The sequence below is a fragment of the Lynx canadensis genome, chromosome A1 (genome assembly GCF_007474595.2).
Source record: "Lynx canadensis isolate LIC74 chromosome A1, mLynCan4.pri.v2, whole genome shotgun sequence".
NCBI classification, from domain to species: domain Eukaryota; kingdom Metazoa; phylum Chordata; class Mammalia; order Carnivora; family Felidae; genus Lynx; species Lynx canadensis.
The window spans coordinates 203624716-203641272 of record NC_044303.2 but is presented as its reverse complement, the minus strand read 5'-3'; the positions used below and the strand labels follow the sequence as shown (position 1 = coordinate 203641272).

General features: G+C 42.9%; 1 protein-coding gene across 1 annotated transcript; it reads right to left on the bottom strand.

The window, feature by feature from the left end:
- Positions 1–4199: 4199 nt before the first annotated feature.
- On the bottom strand, positions 4200–8769 carry LOC115522438. The gene is given in 4 exon segments (XM_036064329.1): positions 4200–6544; positions 6547–7728; positions 7731–8001; positions 8098–8769. Coding segments are annotated over 4 exon segments (4338 nt in total). The 3' UTR covers positions 4200–4331.
- Between the last annotated feature and the right edge of the window lie 7788 nt (positions 8770–16557).

The following is a 16557-nucleotide window of genomic DNA, read 5'->3' as shown; positions in this document are numbered from 1 at the left end:
TATTTCTGATTGTGGGATTACTTCTAAATTGTGATGAAATTCTCTCTGCTTAACCTAATTTAATATCATCTAGACTAGAATCTGAATAATGGCTTTTGAGACTTATTCATATTTTCTCCCAATATTATAGAATCTAATTGTTCATTGTAGAATATTTTTAATAATTGAAAAATTAAAATCATCCATGATATTATCATGTATCAATAATCCTTGTCCGCCATTTTGATGTAGATATTTTCAGTCTTCGTTTCTACTATGTCATTTTAGAGTATATAGCCTAAAAAAAAACTATCTAGAGTTATTTTGTCAACCCTGTGTCAAACACATCTTCATGGCATTACACATTTTTCTGTTGCATCAAGTAAAACTACTAGAATTAATTGCTCTGACATACCATAGACTTGTTCAAAAGTCAAAACCAAATAGGCACTGACAGGGTTCAGGATGCACTACCCCCAAAATATGGCACCATGGTATACTTAATATCTTAAGCTAAAGGAGACTGAAAAACAGCCAAAGCAGGAAGGTCATTCTGACCTCCCCCAATCCCCCTGCCCTTTCCTGAAACAGACATAAAACTCTCATGTGGAATGTATCCCTTCTGAACCAGGCAGAAATAAGACATTATTATCACCAGATATGGGGAATTTGGAAATGAGAATCTGTGCAAACAAACCTTGTTAAACTAATCCTTATTTTTCTAATTATTTCTTAAACATTTGCTACCTCTAGCCCAAACTCCTTTGTCCCGGTTCTTTACAAATATATTGTTTCCCTAAGCATAAAAGATATAATAGCTTCTTTCTCTTGTCACTTCTTTGGGTCTTCACTCTCCTGTGAAGGCTCCCATGTATATGTAAAAATTCAATAGAACATGTATGCTTTTTTTCTGCTAATATGTCTTTGTCAGTTTAATTTTCAGGCCAAACCAGGGGCCCTAAGAGGTTTGAGGAAAACTTTTTCCTCCACTATAGCACTGAGGTATCCTAGACATTTTAATTGATGATCACTGTGGGCCTCAGATTTTCCTTTACTTGAAAATTCTCCTATGATGTTTCTAGCCCTCACAGCTATTTTACCAATAGAATTCTATAGGGAATTATTGTATATAACTTTGAAAATGAGTGAAAACTGTAAAACTAATGGCAAAAATGTACTGCACTCTAGTTAGTAAATTTATTTCTTATAAAGATAAATAAAAAAGTTATTTCTTATAAATATAAAGATCATGGTTCAGGTCATGATCTTGCTGTTCATGAGATCAAGTCCCGTGTCAAGCTCTGCACTGACAGCATGGAGCCTGCTTGGGATTCTCCCTCTCTCTATCTCTCTCTCCCCTCTCACCTCTCTCTCACTGTATATGTGAACTAGAATTTAATAATTAAGTGTATAGCAGATAGGGGAAGTCATGGTTCTCAATGTTAGAATGGAGGGTTACAGACAAGCAAGGGGAAAGGTTGAGTGATGCATGTGATAATGAGATAGAGCTGGAGACATCAAAATGAACCCCTGTTGAGTTTAACACAGATTCAGATTGTAATGCCTGAAGTTCCAAAACCTCCCACAAAAGACCACCAGAGTCGTAAGTCAAAGCCAAGCGGCAAGGGTCGTTTATTGCAGGTTCGAACCTGGACCTCCACGCACTCGTTGCCGGTGACGCTAGGAGGCCTCGATCAGGGTTGGTACAGCGTTTTTATAGACAGAGACAAACAGCACAGGGGAGGTTTCAAATTATGAGGGGCCTGATTAGTTGGTTTTAAAGTAAGGACATTTGTTGTTCTCTGATTGGGCGTCCTTTGTCTGTCCTTTGGCGGGAAGGCTTTGTCCCTTACTTGTGGCGGGAGGAAAGGGGGAAGGGGGAAGGGGGTAGGGGAGGAATGTGTTAAGCAAGCAGGTTTACAGAAGCGAGAAATGCTGGTTAGTTTATGTACAATCACTTATTCTATTACATACCAGACTACATTTAGGAAGTTTTACAACTTACTCTATTACATAGCGAGTTACATTCAGGAAAGGTTTCACAATACTCGTAGCAAACAGACTTCTCAGCAATTGTATATATATATATATATATATATTTTTTTTTTTTATCAAAGATCCATAATAAGCAGAAAAGAGAACTTAGCTTTAAACTAAGGCAGGGCTGTCATTTGGATTTAAAGCTGTTCTTTTCATTCCCCCCTTTTTCTTGTGCCTAAAGAGCCAATCTTGGATCTTTAATTTTCTTTTTTTTTTTTTTTTTTTAAATTTTTTTTTTCAACGTTTATTTATTTTTGGGACAGAGAGAGACAGAGCATGAACGGGCGAGGGGCAGAGAGAGAGGGAGACACAGAATCGGAAACAGGCTCCAGGCTCCGAGCCATCAGCCCAGAGCCTGACGCGGGGCTCGAACTCACAGACCGCGATATCGTGACCTGGCTGAAGTCGGACGCTTAACCGACTGCGCCACCCAGGCGCCCCGGATCTTTAATTTTCTATTTGTAATGTCTCAAGCGGTTGGTACTGAGTTCATAAGACCATTAATTGTATAGCATTGAACCTGTCTTGGACAAAACTAATAATTTTGTTTATGATGCAGGGGCCTAATGTGAGAGCAAGAAGTAGGATGGCTAGAGGCCCGAGTAAAGCGGAGAGCAGGGTAGTTAACCAAGGGGACACGTTGAACCAGGATTCAAACCACCCTGCCTCCTGTTCTCTTTCTTTTTTTCGTTTGGCTAGCCCTTCTCGGATCTTGGCCATAGAATCCCTTACTATTCCTGTGTGGTCAGCATAGAAGCAACACTCTTCTCCTAGTGCTGCACAGAGACCACCTTGCTGTAAGGAACAGCAGGTCTAATCCTCTCCTGTTTTGTAAAACTACTTCCGAGAGGGAGGTTAGGGATTTTTCAAGTGAAGTGATGGCAGTCTCAATTCTTTCTATGTCTTTGTCAACCGCTTCTCTAAGTATACTAAATCCCTTGTTTTGTATAGTTAAGGCCGAGATCCCTCTCCCTGTTCCGATGGCCCCGAGTCCGAATATGATGGCTAGAGTTAGAGCCCCTGCAGTAATGAGTGCTCTCTTAGTTACTCTTTTGGGTGCTATCCACATCTGGTCTACATACTCAGTTGTGTGGTATATGATTTTTGGGAACACAATTACCATTACACAGAATTCTGACTGATTGAACATATCCTTATAGAGGCAAGGGGTTAATCCCGCATGAGAACAAAGCCACCATGAGTTATTTGGTGGAATAATCCAGTTTTCTGAAGTATTGAATGTATTTCTGTAACTTATGCATAAGTGGCTATATTTTGTTGGCACTGTTCCTATACATGTCCCATTTCCCGTAAGCACTAGTAGTGTGAGACCTGGTCTTTTTTTGTCCCCAACTGCAAGTATCTGAGTTGTTTGCAGTGTTATAATTACCCATTATAGCCACTGATTCATAAAATGGGGGTTGTATAGAATAGCACAACCAACAAGCTTCTGTCTCATTAGGGTTAGTATGGTTTAAGGCCTGATAAGTGGTATTTATCATTACCCATAAGGGGTCATCTTTGAATGGGATTTGGATTTTTTTAAGGTTTTCTTGGGGTTGTCCTGGTTACAGTGACCACCTGAGTGGCCGGAGGATTAGTACCCTTATTTGTGGACCTCGGGGTAGTATTAGGCTTACTTGTGGGCCATACTGTCTGGTTTGGCCCTATTAGTGTTGGTGAAGCTTTGGGTTTTATTTTTAATCTTATCTGAATAACAGTTGCAAAGTAAGGCGGTCCCCGATACAGGTAAATTCCCCAATTTAGTCCCGTAATCCATCTTGTCTCCTTTTTTCCGTCCTCTAGGAATTTGATACGAATAAGGTTACAGGCACGGGTTTGCTTGGGACAGGGGCTGGCAAATTTCATGTCAATGTAATGGGGTTTTACCTCCCATTTCCAGCTTCCATCATTGGTAGTGACACAACTCCAAGCCTTACAGTAGAGGGATTCGATTCCTCCACAGGTTTTTTTCATTGCTCCTGTTCTGAACCCGGGACATGCATAAAACCCACCAGATCTTATGCGCTTTTTTTCATTTTCTGGGGTTCCGGTCCATGACGGATTAGGACGCTGACGGCTTCCGTTGGGGGGAAGTACCCCCATGGTTACGGCTATGTCCTCTAGGTTAAAATATAGATCAGGCCACCAGGCATTTAGGGGAGTATCGTCTGCTGTGGTAGTATTATAGACTTCCTGGGTTTCCAAATTAGAAACCTCCCAAGTTAAAGTATAGGGTATATGGGGGTTGCTCGCAATACTTATCAGTCCGTAGGAGGTGAGCAGGAGCACGCTAATGAGTGTTCCTTCGATCATTGTGGGTCCGGAGCTGCTGCAACAGTCTTGGTATGGGACACCCAGGCCTTTGGTCTCAGCCGGTTTTCTGGGTCAGGTTTTCGACGCAGAGTCAATTTTAAAGGATGGGTCTTACTCTGGTCAACCGTCCAGGCGGTGTTGGCTTTTGGCACGAAGTCTTCTCGAACCACAAATGGATCAGCTGGTCGGGCGTGGGTGTAATGGATCCAGGTAGCAATCCTGTCGACTTTGAGAGCGGTGGGTGTAGTGAGGATCACAATGTAGGGTCCCTTCCACCGTGGTTGGAGGGTCTCTTGCTTATGTCTCCGCACGTATACCCAGTCTCCGGGTCGGTAGTGATGCGGCTCAGGAGGGGGCCCGGTCTCGTAAATGGCTCTCAGTCTGGGCCAAACTTTCTGGTGGATGTGCTGGGGTTCCCTCAGGGAAATAAGAAGTTTATGATCATCAAATTCAGTTAACACATTAGACTGTAGGTTGGGAATTATAGGAGGGGGTATTCCATACATGATTTCAAAGGGGGTTAATCCCAGTTTGTAGGGGGAATTTCGCACCCTGAACAGAGCGTAGGGGAGTAAGACTACCCAGTTAGCGCCAGTCTCCATGGTCAATTTGGTTAGGGTCTCTTTTAGGGTTCTATTCATTCTTTCTACCTGTCCTGAGCTTTGGGGTCTATATGCACAATGTAGTTTCCAATCGGCCCCAATAAACTGCGCTATCCCTTGTATTACCTTTGAAATGAACGCTGGTCCGTTATCTGATCCTATTAGGGTAGGGAATCCGTACCTGGGCATGATGTCTTCTAACATTTTCTTTGCTACTACCTGCGCAGTCTCATGTTTGGTGGGGAAGGCCTCTGTCCATCCTGAAAAGGTATCTATAAACACTAGCAAATATTTATATCCATATTTTCCAGGCTTTACCTCGGTGAAGTCTACTTCCCAATAGGCTCCCGGCCTGGTTCCGCGGGTTCTGGAGCCAGGGTTTTTCCCGTGGTTGGTGGCGTTAGTTAGTTGGCAAGCTTTACAGCTAGTAACTATCTGCTCAATTTTTGTCCTGGAGTCTTTAATGGTGATTCTAGCATGCCTTATTAAGTCTTGCATTTTTCTTGTGCCCATATGAGTGGCTCAGTGCATCTTGAATAAGACTTTATTTCCCATTTCTTCTGGGAGAATTATGCTACAGTCTGCTGCTCTCCACCATCCGTTAAGGCACTGAGTCATAGGCAATTTTTGGATCCAGTTTAGGTCTTCTTTAGTGTAGGTGGGACTTTCTGGTAAACTAGCTGAACCGGGGTCTGGTAGGGTGGTCATTAAAGTATAGTCTACCTGTAAGGCCACCTCTCCGGCCACCTGGTCAGCCAAATTATTTCCTCTGGCCACCGGTGTGATCGGTTTTTGGTGGCCTGGGCAATGTATGATGGCTAGTCGTTTAGGCAGCCAGAGTGCCTTTAAAAGAGCCAATATTTCTTCTTTGTTTTTGATAGTTTTCCCCTCTGCAGTTAACAGTCCCCTCTCTCTGTATATGGCTCCATGTATGTGGGCCGTAGCAAAAGCATATCTGCTATCGGTATACACGTTTAGTCTCTTGTCTTTTCCCAAAGTCAGTGCCTTGGTTAAGGCCGCAAGTTCAGCCCGTTGGGCAGAGGTGCCAGCTGGCAAAGGCTCTGCCCAAACAGTCTCAGTTTCAGTTGTGACTGCTGCCCCCGCGTACCTTTGACCCTGATGTACAAACCTGCTGCCGTCAGTGAACCAGGTAACCTCGGCGTCTCGTAGTGGGTGATCCTGTAAATCTTCCCAAACTCCATGAACCTGTGCCAATATCTCAGCGCAGTCATGGAGGGGGGGATCTAAGTCCGGGTCCGGTAACAGGGAGGCAGGGTTTAGTGTTCGGGGGGGAGCATAAATGATTCTGAGGGGATTTAATAATAGTCCCTGGTAGTGAACCAGTCGGGCGTTACTTATCCATCGGTCAGGAGGTTGTTTGAAGACCCCTTCGATGGCATGAGGGGTTGTAACATGTAACTCTTGTCCCATAGTTAACTTATCAGCATCCTTTACCATTAGAGCTGTAGCAGCGATCATACGGAGGCAAGGGGGCCAGCCAGTCGCTACTGGGTCCAGTCTTTTTGAAAGATAGGCAACGGGCCTGGGCCATGGGCCAAGGAGTTGCGTCAGCACTGCTTTGGCTACCCCTTTATTTTCATCTACGAGAGATGAAAGGGTTTGGAGACATCAGGGAGCCCTAAGGATGGTGCCGACAACAGGGCGAGTTTAATTTGCTGGAAAGCCTGCTCAGTTTCCTCTGTCCACTCAAAGGGCGCCTGTTCTCGGGTGACAAGGTAAAGAGGCTTAGCCATCTCGGCGAACCGAGGTATCCACAAGCGGCAGAACCCGGCCGATCCCAGGAATTCTCTTACCTGCCTTCGTGTTGTGGGTCGGGGGATGCGGAGGATGGTTTCCTTCCGTGCATCAGTGAGCCATCGTTGGCCTTCTCTTAACAGATACCCCAAGTAGGTTACCTCGGATCTGAAAATTTGGGCTTTCTTTGCTGAAGCCCGGTACCCCAGGGCACCAAGTGTCCGGAGGAGATTTTTGGTGCCTTGCAAGCAAGCTTCGGCAGTCTCAGCGGCGATTAAAAGATCGTCAACGTACTGCAAGAGAGTCACTTCGGGGTTTTGATTCCGGTACTCACCCAGATCCTTGTGAAGTGCCTCATCGAACAAGGTGGGTGAGTTTTTAAATCCTTGGGGGAGCCGGGTCCAGGTGAGTTGCCCATTTATGCCTCTCTCAGGGTCGGACCACTCGAAGGCAAAGAGCTCTTGGCTTTTGGGGGCCAGAGGCAGGCTGAAAAAAGCATCTTTTAAATCAAGGACAGTATACCATTGTCTTTCTGGGCTGAGGGCACTTAGGAGGGTATAGGGGTTGGGTACTATTGGGTGTATGTCCATGACTCGGCGGTTAACTTCTCTCATATCTTGTACTGGACGGTAGTCCGCACTGTTAGGTTTTCGTACAGGCAGCAGGGGGGTGTTCCAGGCTGAATGGCAGGGATGCAAGATGCCTAAGTCTAGGAGGCGACGGATATATGGTGTGATGCCATTTCTGGCCTCCATTGACATCGGGTATTGTCGGACCCGAACTGGATCTGCCCCCGGTTTCAGCTCTATGAATAGAGCCGGGCGATGTTTAGCCAACCCCATACCCCCGGTTTCAGCCCATGCTTCTGGAAACTGCTGGAGCCAGGGCTCTATGTTTTGACTTTGTGAGGGTGGCCCCTGATGGAGTCGATATTCATCTTCTAATCTTAGAGTAAGTATGGTAATGGGTTGGTTGTGAGGGCCAGTCACTTGGGGGCCCCCTGGCGTAAAATGAATCTGGGCCCCCATTTTAGTGAGTCTCTTCCTAATAAGGGGCAAGGGCTGTCGGGGATGACTAGGAAGGAATGGGTGACCTTTCCATTTCCTAGGTCCACAGTCCTCTGGGTGGTCCAGGGATATTTTTTTATTCCGGTAGCCCCTTGGACCCAGGAAGATTTTTCAGAAATTTTTCCATGGGGTCTGATCAAGACCGAATGTTGTGTCCCTGTGTCGACTAGGAATTGAACTGGGTTCCCCTCCACTTGTAGCGTTACCCTAGGTTCGGGGAGGGGATCCGAACCCCGTCCCTCCTATTCTGCATCTTGAGTGAAGAGGGCGGGTGTGGTTTTTGGCTGCCACGGTTTTTGATCATGACATGGCTTTTTCTTTTTAGGGCATTCTCAGGCCCAATGGCCTTTTTCTTTGCAATAGGCACATTGGTCCTTATCTAGGGGCTTTTGTTTATCCAGGGGCTTTTGGACAACAGCGGCCAGGACTTTGGTCATTTTCTCGGTAGCTTTAAGTTGCCTGTCCTCTGGAGTCTCTCTATTATTATAGACATGCTGGGCAATGCGGAGTAAGTCCTGAATCTGTTTTCCCTCCAGGTCCTCTAGTTTCTGGAGTTTCTTTTTAATATCAGTGGCTGCCTGATTTACAAAGGCCATTACAACAGCAGCTTGATTTTCGGGGGCCTCGGGGTTCATGGGGGTATACTGTCTGAAGGTTTCCATTAATCTTTCTAAATAAGCGGCAGAGCTCTCTGTCTTACCTTGTATTACTGAATACACTTTTGCCAAATTAGTGGGCTTGCGTGCAGCAGCCCGGAGACCTGCCATTAGAGTCTGGCGATAAATGCGCAGCCGTCCCCTACCTTCTGCCGTGTTGTAGTCCCAGCCATCCTGTGGGGGTCGGGTCAAGGGAAAAGCTGCATTAATGAGATCAAGGTTAGCAGTGGGTTGGCCATCATCTCCAGGAACCAGCTTTCTTGCTTCCAATTGAATTGTTTCTCGCTCCTCGGTGGTTAACAGGATTCGGAGGAGCTGCTGGCAATCATCCCAGGTGGGTTGGTGGGTAAACATAACGCTGTCTAAGAGACTTATTAAATCTTTAGGGTTGTCAGAAAATCAAGCATTCTGGGTTTTCCAGTTATATAGGTCACTGGTAGAGAAGGGCCAGTATTGAAGTCGGGGGTTCCCTGTATCATCGGGAGGCCCTATTTCCCGTAAGGGTAAAGCTACGGTGGAGTCAGGAAGGTGGAGTCCTGGCTCATGTGGGGCCCGCCTACGGGTACGTCCAGCCGGCCCTTGGACTTCGCCCCCACTAGGCATGGGCGCGGGTTGAGCCTCCCTATTCTCTAGTTCTCCTATGGGCTGGGCTACGGGAGGCTCTGCCGGCACAGCAGGGATACGGGAAGCTTGTGGAATAAGAGGAGGATCCTGGTAAGGGGGAGGGTCAAGGGAAAGTAAATCTTGGCTGTTGGGGAGAACAGGGGGTGCATTCGGAGTTTGTGGCTTGGGAGGGTTGGTAGGTTTAACCGCTAGAATTTTGCATGGCCCTGTTAAGAAAGAGGCCATCCAGGGAGGTGGGTTTTCTACTAAATCTTGCCACACCAGAATATAGGGAATCTGATCCGAGTGACCTTCATTCCCTGGTAGGAAAATTATTGATTTTACTTTAAGGACCACAGGGAGGCAGAAGGTTCCCTCTGTAGGCCAATTGACCCCAAAGGTGGGCCATTCAGAGCGGCAATAGGTGATCAACTTCCTTTTGCGAATGTCTAGGCTTAAGCTGTGTCCTCTAGCTCTTACATCTTTGAAATTGGTGAGGAGGAGGGAGAGAGGGGTGCTCTGCGTTTGACCCATGTTATGATTCTGAGGAAGAGGAGAAGAGAAGGGGGCGCGGGCAGCACGGATGCGGGGGGGGGGGGCCGCTGGCCAGGGGGCGGCACGGAGGGGGCCCTGAAGCGGCTGAAATTAGCGGTGGAGGAGTTCGCACAGGCGACCTCCGAGGGTGAGACCCCTGGCGGCCTGGCTGGGCCCCGGGCGGAGGGGCGGGAGGGAAAGCCGCAGGGAGCTGAGGAAGGAGGAGAGAGGAACAAAGGATGGAATAATTAATTCTGATCAGCCGAGAAAACACTTAAGTCCAGTAAAGCATCCGACCCATGAAAGAAAAACAAGAACTAACAAGAATCTTTTGCAGCAGTTCCAACTTTCTGGTGCCGTCTTGGCCAGCCCAACAGAAAGGGTTATGGCTAGGACGGCGGTTATTACAAGGGCCCAGGGGTGACAATACATTTAGACTGACATAGAAGCACTCGCGTACTCGCCCGTCCGCGTCCCTCGCGGGAACTTAGGTGCCTCTTAGCATGGGCGGGCAGGTATAAACCCCCTGCTTGGATCAAAATAAATTTTGACCGCCTTAAGCTGTATGAGGATCACCGCGGAAATCGGGTTAGAGCCCACTCGAATCCCGTAGCTTATGCCGTGGGACTACACATAGGGTAAGTCAGGCGCGTGCCCCTGACTCCCAACAATCATTCCAGTCAATTCAACAGACACACAGACACACATCACATCAGAATATGGGTAACAATTGGCATGCCTAGATGGTTTTTCTTTTAGACGCCTAGAGATATTTCTTAGCACTCTGGAAGTTCATAGAGAAAATGAAAGTATTTAGTTCGCAGGCGCGTTGGGCGTAAGCAGCCCACAGAAAAGAATCCTGATGGGGCAAAAAGGCCCCCCTATGGACCAAGAAGGTCCCCTGATGGGCCAAGAAGGCCCCCAGATGTCAGTGGACATCTCCAACTGACCCCAGCCGGGTGCCCTATAGCGCATCCGCCAGGGTCACACCAGCTTCCAGACAGAACCGGTTCTCCAGAGACACAGATCAGAGAGAAAAGGAAGTACGTTAGAGCCGGCTTACTTACCGATCGGAATCAGATACGACCCGTTGACCAGAAGTCTGGTGGGCTCGGGGGAGATCTCGGTGGGACCTCCAAATGTAATGCCTGAAGTTCCAAAACCTCCCACAAAAGACCACCAGAGTCGTAAGTCAAAGCCAAGTGGCAAGGGTCGTTTATTGCAGGTTCGAACCTGGACCTCCGCGCACTCGTTGCCGGTGACGCTAAGAGGCCTCGATCAGGGTTGGTACAGCGTTTTTATAGACAGAGACAAACAGCACAGGGGAGGTTTCAAATTATGAGGGGCCTGATTAGTTGGTTTTAAAGTAAGGACATTTGTTGTTCTCTGATTGGGCGTCCTTTGTCTGTCCTTTGGCGGGAAGGCTTTGTCCCTTACTTGTGGCGGGAGGAAAGGGGGAAGGGGGAAGGGGGTAGGGGAGGAATGTGTTAAGCAAGCAGGTTTACAGAAGCGAGAAATGCTGGTTAGTTTATGTACAATCACTTATTCTATTACATACCAGACTACATTTAGGAAGTTTTACAACTTACTCTATTACATAGCGAGTTACATTCAGGAAAGGTTTCACAATACTTGTAGCAAACAGACTTCTCAGCAATTGTATATATATATATATATATATATATATATATATATATATATTTTATCAAAGATCCATAATAAGCAGAAAAGAGAACTTAGCTTTAAACTAAGGCAGGGCTGTCATTTGGATTTAAAGCTGTTCTTTTCAAGATGAATACATATAGAAATACTTATGGTTATGCATACAAAGTCAGGTTAATATACACATATATTTTTTGCTCTGACAGCTATGTGGGTCTGGAAACAATGGTACCTCAGTAGCAACAAGCCCATCTAGCAAGCAAATTGTTTTTTCTAATATTATCCTCCAATAAAATAAGCCAGGTCTCTTTAAAGCAGTGGCTAATTCTAGTGCTGGAGGGAGAAACACACAGGATGAGCCTGGAGGGTTGTATAATATCTGAAAATAAGGAAGTACTTGAAAAACTACAGCGATGAGAGTATTTAAAAAGGACACAGAGGGGCACCTGGGTAGCTCAGTTGGTTAAGTACTAACTTTCAATTTTGGCTCAGGTCATGATCTTGCTGTTCATAGGATCAAGTCCCATGTCAAGCTCTGCAATGACAGCATGGAGCCTGCTTAGGATTCTCCCTCTCTCTATCTCTCTCTCTCTCTCTCACCTCTCTCTCTCTCTCTCTCTGTCTCTCAAAATAAATTTTTAAAAAAGGATACAAAAGCCAACTGAAAGAGCTCCTATTGGCCAAAGATGAAACAATTTGAACAACAAAATAAATAGAGTAGAAATGAATTATAACCCAGAATATAATATGAATATCTGAGTATATATTTATAAAAATAAATTATGAAAGAAAGAAAGAAAGAAAGAAAGAAAGAAAGAAAGAGGGGAGGGGAGCGAGGGGAGGAAAGAAAGAGAGAAAAGAAAGGAAGGAAGGAAGGAAGGAAGGAAGGAAGGAAGGGAGGAAGAAAAAGAAAGAAAGAAAGAAAGAAAGAAAGAAAGAAAGAAAGAAAGGAAGGAAGGAAGAAGAAAGGAAGGAAGGAAGAAAGAAAGACTGAGAATAAACAAATCTCCCATGCAGAGGATTTCAAATAATTTTTGTAGATGTTCTGTTCTCACGTAGGTGGAGTATAATTATTCACTTCTTAAGGGTAGCTGCACATAGTGACCCTTCCAAAGATTTCAGTATAAAAAGGCAGAAAAGAAATAGTACAAAAACCTGACAAGTACCACCTTAATTCATGTGGTCCAGGTTCACATCATTAGTGATGTCATGTTGATAATATTTACCCTTGATGTGACATGAGAACGACACAGTACCTCTGTAGTTGCCACATAAAAACTCATAACCCTACTGTAATCATGGGGAAAACATCAGACATATTCCAACTAAGGGACATTCTACATAATGCCTGACCTGTACTTCTCCAAACAGTCAAGGTCATCAAAGACAAAAAGTTTCTTAGGAACTGTCACAGCCTGGAGGAGCTAACAGAGACATGATGGACATGATGACTATATGCAGCATGGTATCCTGAATGGGATTCTAAATGGAAAAAGGCATTAGGTGAAAACTAAAGAAATCTAAATAAAGCATGGACTTTAGCTCATAGATTGTGTAATTATCATTTCATTCATTGTTAAAAATATAACATAGCAATATCAAGATGTTAATAGTAAGGGATATTGGGTTTGTGGTGTACAGGATGTCTCTGTATCCCTTTGTAACTTTCTGTGGTCCTAAAACTATTGTTAAACAAAAAATTATATTGATAAATAGATAAAACTAGGATCAGTTATGTTTCAATAAAGTGTTAAAAATACAGAATAAAATTCTAGAAGTCCTGGAAAATATTTAGCATTTACAATCCGTTGAATATCCAGGAATCATATATATACATATGTATGACACTAGCTGTTCATAACAAAGTCTTTCAATTATTTTCCAAATCTCCACAGAGAATCATGAGTTTTTTCAAGATAACTAAATAAATAATGACATTTACACACTTCTAGTCATGCATATTCATAATTCTTTCTTCATTCTGACCTGTGAGAGTAAAATCTAAATGCAAATGTCATGCTTTTCTGATTAAAGCATGCATAGTTCAAGCTCTTCAGTTATCAGATAAGTGTATTCCATCTTCTGGGAAAGTGCTAAATATGTTGTTCCAAATTATCTTTAGACATTTAAAATGGTGACTCCAGGGATCACTTCATTAGTAAAGACTTTTCTAACGAATTCAAAGGGATATTTTTGCACAATGAGTAAATGGAAAATGCTTACTTGTCCTTTACCCAGGGAAAATAAACTGAGATACAGAGGTTGATATACAGTAATTCAATTTTCATCGAGTTTTTTACCTGTGTTGACAGGGTTGAAGAGGCCAAATTACTTGTCACATCACAATGATCCAGTTGGGATTTCATTTAATGAAGGGTGAAGCCCTCTTAAAGATTTCTGAGCAACTACAAAGTGACAGTGTGAAGGCTCAGAAATTATCCTTTTCATTTAATGGCACATTTTATGGCTCTCTAATATAGTATGCCTGCTGGAAGTGTTTACCATAAGTCTATTCTGTTCACTACAAGTTTCTGAAGGATTTTTAAAATTTTCTAAAATATTTAAATATTTAGAACAGGTCTTCAGTGAGTTGCAACTAAAATTTGAGTTGGGAAACCACCTATGAGCTGTTCTACATTCTTTGCAGCCAAAGTCAATTACCTAAACAAATATTTACCAACCACCTTGTAATAAAAATTCCTTTGCTGGGTAGGAAGTACGCATTACATAAACTATGAAATCAACAAAGAAGGTATACAGATGGCAAATAAGCACATGAAAAAATGCTTCACTCTGTATGTCACCAGGGAAATGCAAATTAAAACAACAGGGAGATACCACTATACATCTATTAGAGTAGCCAAAATCCAGAACACTGACAACACCAAATGTTGACTACCATGTGGAGTAACAGGAACTTTCAGTCTTTGCTGGTGAGAATACAAAATGGCAAAACCAATATGGAAGGTGGTTTGGCAGTTTCTTACCAAACTGAACATATTCTTGCAATACAATTCAGCAAGAGTTGGAAACATGTCCACACAAAAACCCGCATGTGAATATTTATAGCAGCTTTATTCCCAATGCCCAAACCTAGAAGCCATGATGTCCTTCAAAAGATGAACAGATCAATAAAATGGTATATAGGGATGGTAGAATATGATTCAGAAATGAGCTACCAAGCCATAAAAAGAGGAAATTTAAATGAATATAATTTAGTGGAAAAAAAAGTAAAATTTGGTGAAAAGTCTACCTACTGTATGATCTCTCTATATGGCATTCTGGAAAAAACAAAAATTATAAAGACAGTAAAAAGTTCAGTGGATGCCAGGAGTTAGTGGGGAAAGAAGGATAGACAGGTGGAGCACAGAGGATTTTTAGGGGCAGTGAAACTACTCTGCATGATGTTATAAAACTGGATATATGACATCATACATTTGTCCAAACCCACGAAATGTACAACATCAAGAGTAAACCCTAATGTAAGCTATGGATTTTAGGTGATTATAATGTGTCATTGTAGGTCCTTCAATTATAACAAATGTACCACTCTGGTGAGAGATGTTGATAATGGGGGAGGCTATTTCTGAGTGAGAGTGGGGAGTATATGGGAAGTCTCTGTACCTTCTGCTCAATGTTGCTATAAACCTAAAACCACTCTAACCATGTTTTATTTTTTATTTATTTTTATTTTTTTATGATTATTATTTATTTTTCAGAGAGAGAGAGAGAAAGAGAGCTCAAAAGGGGTAGGGACAGAGAGAGGGAGACACAGAATCCGAACAAGCCCCGGGCTCTGAGCTGTCAGCACAGAGCCCGACGCGGGGCTCAGACTCACAAACTGCGAGATCATGATGTGAGCCAAAGTCAATGCCTAACTGACTGAGCCACCCAGTCTTCCCTAAGGTGTATTTTTTAAAAAGAAAGAAAAAAAGCACAGAACATTAATTTTTGCTGTGGTTATTTGGGTTAAATGACTCATTGGCACAGACATGCCATAGACTAATGATACACTGTCTATGATATGGTTGAAAAAAGATTCCCACAGGCCTTCTTTCCTTCAGACCAGGGTCTGCAACCATTTTTGGTGCCATTAATCCTTTTAACTCTGAACTCTTTCTCAGAAGAATGTTTTTCAGGCACAAAGTTTAAAAAAGAAAAGCAATTATATTGATACAATCATCAAAATATTGTTAAAAAGAAATTTGTTACAGTAATATATATACTATTTTATTAAGACATTAAATGATAATTCTTAGCAACAAACATAGTAACTATTATATCCTTGAAGTAATCATGAACGTAAATATTGTTTCAATATATCTACAAAAACTATAATTTAATATGAAAGTGTATGGGATTTCTAGGGATAAAATTGCAGATACTTCAAATACTGTGTTGTTATGTTTCCCTACTTTCATAACTGAAGACAAAGATAGATTTCATTTATGCTGCACTTCTTGTATTTCCTCTGACAGAGCAAGCTTCTCACTGAGAAAACTTGTATTCATTGCTCATCTTTCCTCTAATGGTCTTTCTCCTTACATCTCTACTGATTCCTACTTGCCCTTCACATCTGAGCATCAGTTTGTCTTCCATGGAGAGGCTTTCCTTAAGCCCTAAAACCAAAGTGGCAAATCAGTTACTTCCTATACATGACCCTCCCCTAAATCCCCTGCCTCGCTCTCTTCTTATTCCTCAGTAGGTTTAGTCCTCTTTCACCTCAGTATCTCCAGCACTTAGAATGTTCCCTGGCACGTAGTAGTCACTCAATATTTGTTGAGTGAATGAATGGCTGATATCTTTCCACTTGTGCCCTACAATTCACAGCTGCTTCCTAAATGTATAATGTGATAATTCAAGAAGACTAAAGAGGAAAAAGGAAAAGAGGAAAAAAAATCACCATGTCGTTATCAAGCTCTCCAGTAGGAAACACCCATTTAGATATGTGTATTCCCGCTCTTTGTACTTTACTTCAGAGTTAAGTCCAAACAATTATATACTAAACATGGCAACACTGTGAAATCCACATATATCTTTATGTGCATTTTCTCTCTTTAATTTGGCTTTTACTCAAGGGTTTAAAAATACATCAAGAAATATAAAAACATTCAAACTCCTTGAAACCATAATTCTCCTTTTATAAAATCAAAGAAGCAACAATATAGAAAAAACCTTTCTGTGTGTAGATGATCATGGCCTTATGATTGATACCAGAAAAAAAAGAGAAAATAAATCCAGATAATATAGGAATGTTTGAATATAAGGAATATATAGATAGCAGAATGTGAGGGAGAATAATAAATTATTTCTATAAAGGATTTTCAATGAATAATTTTCTTA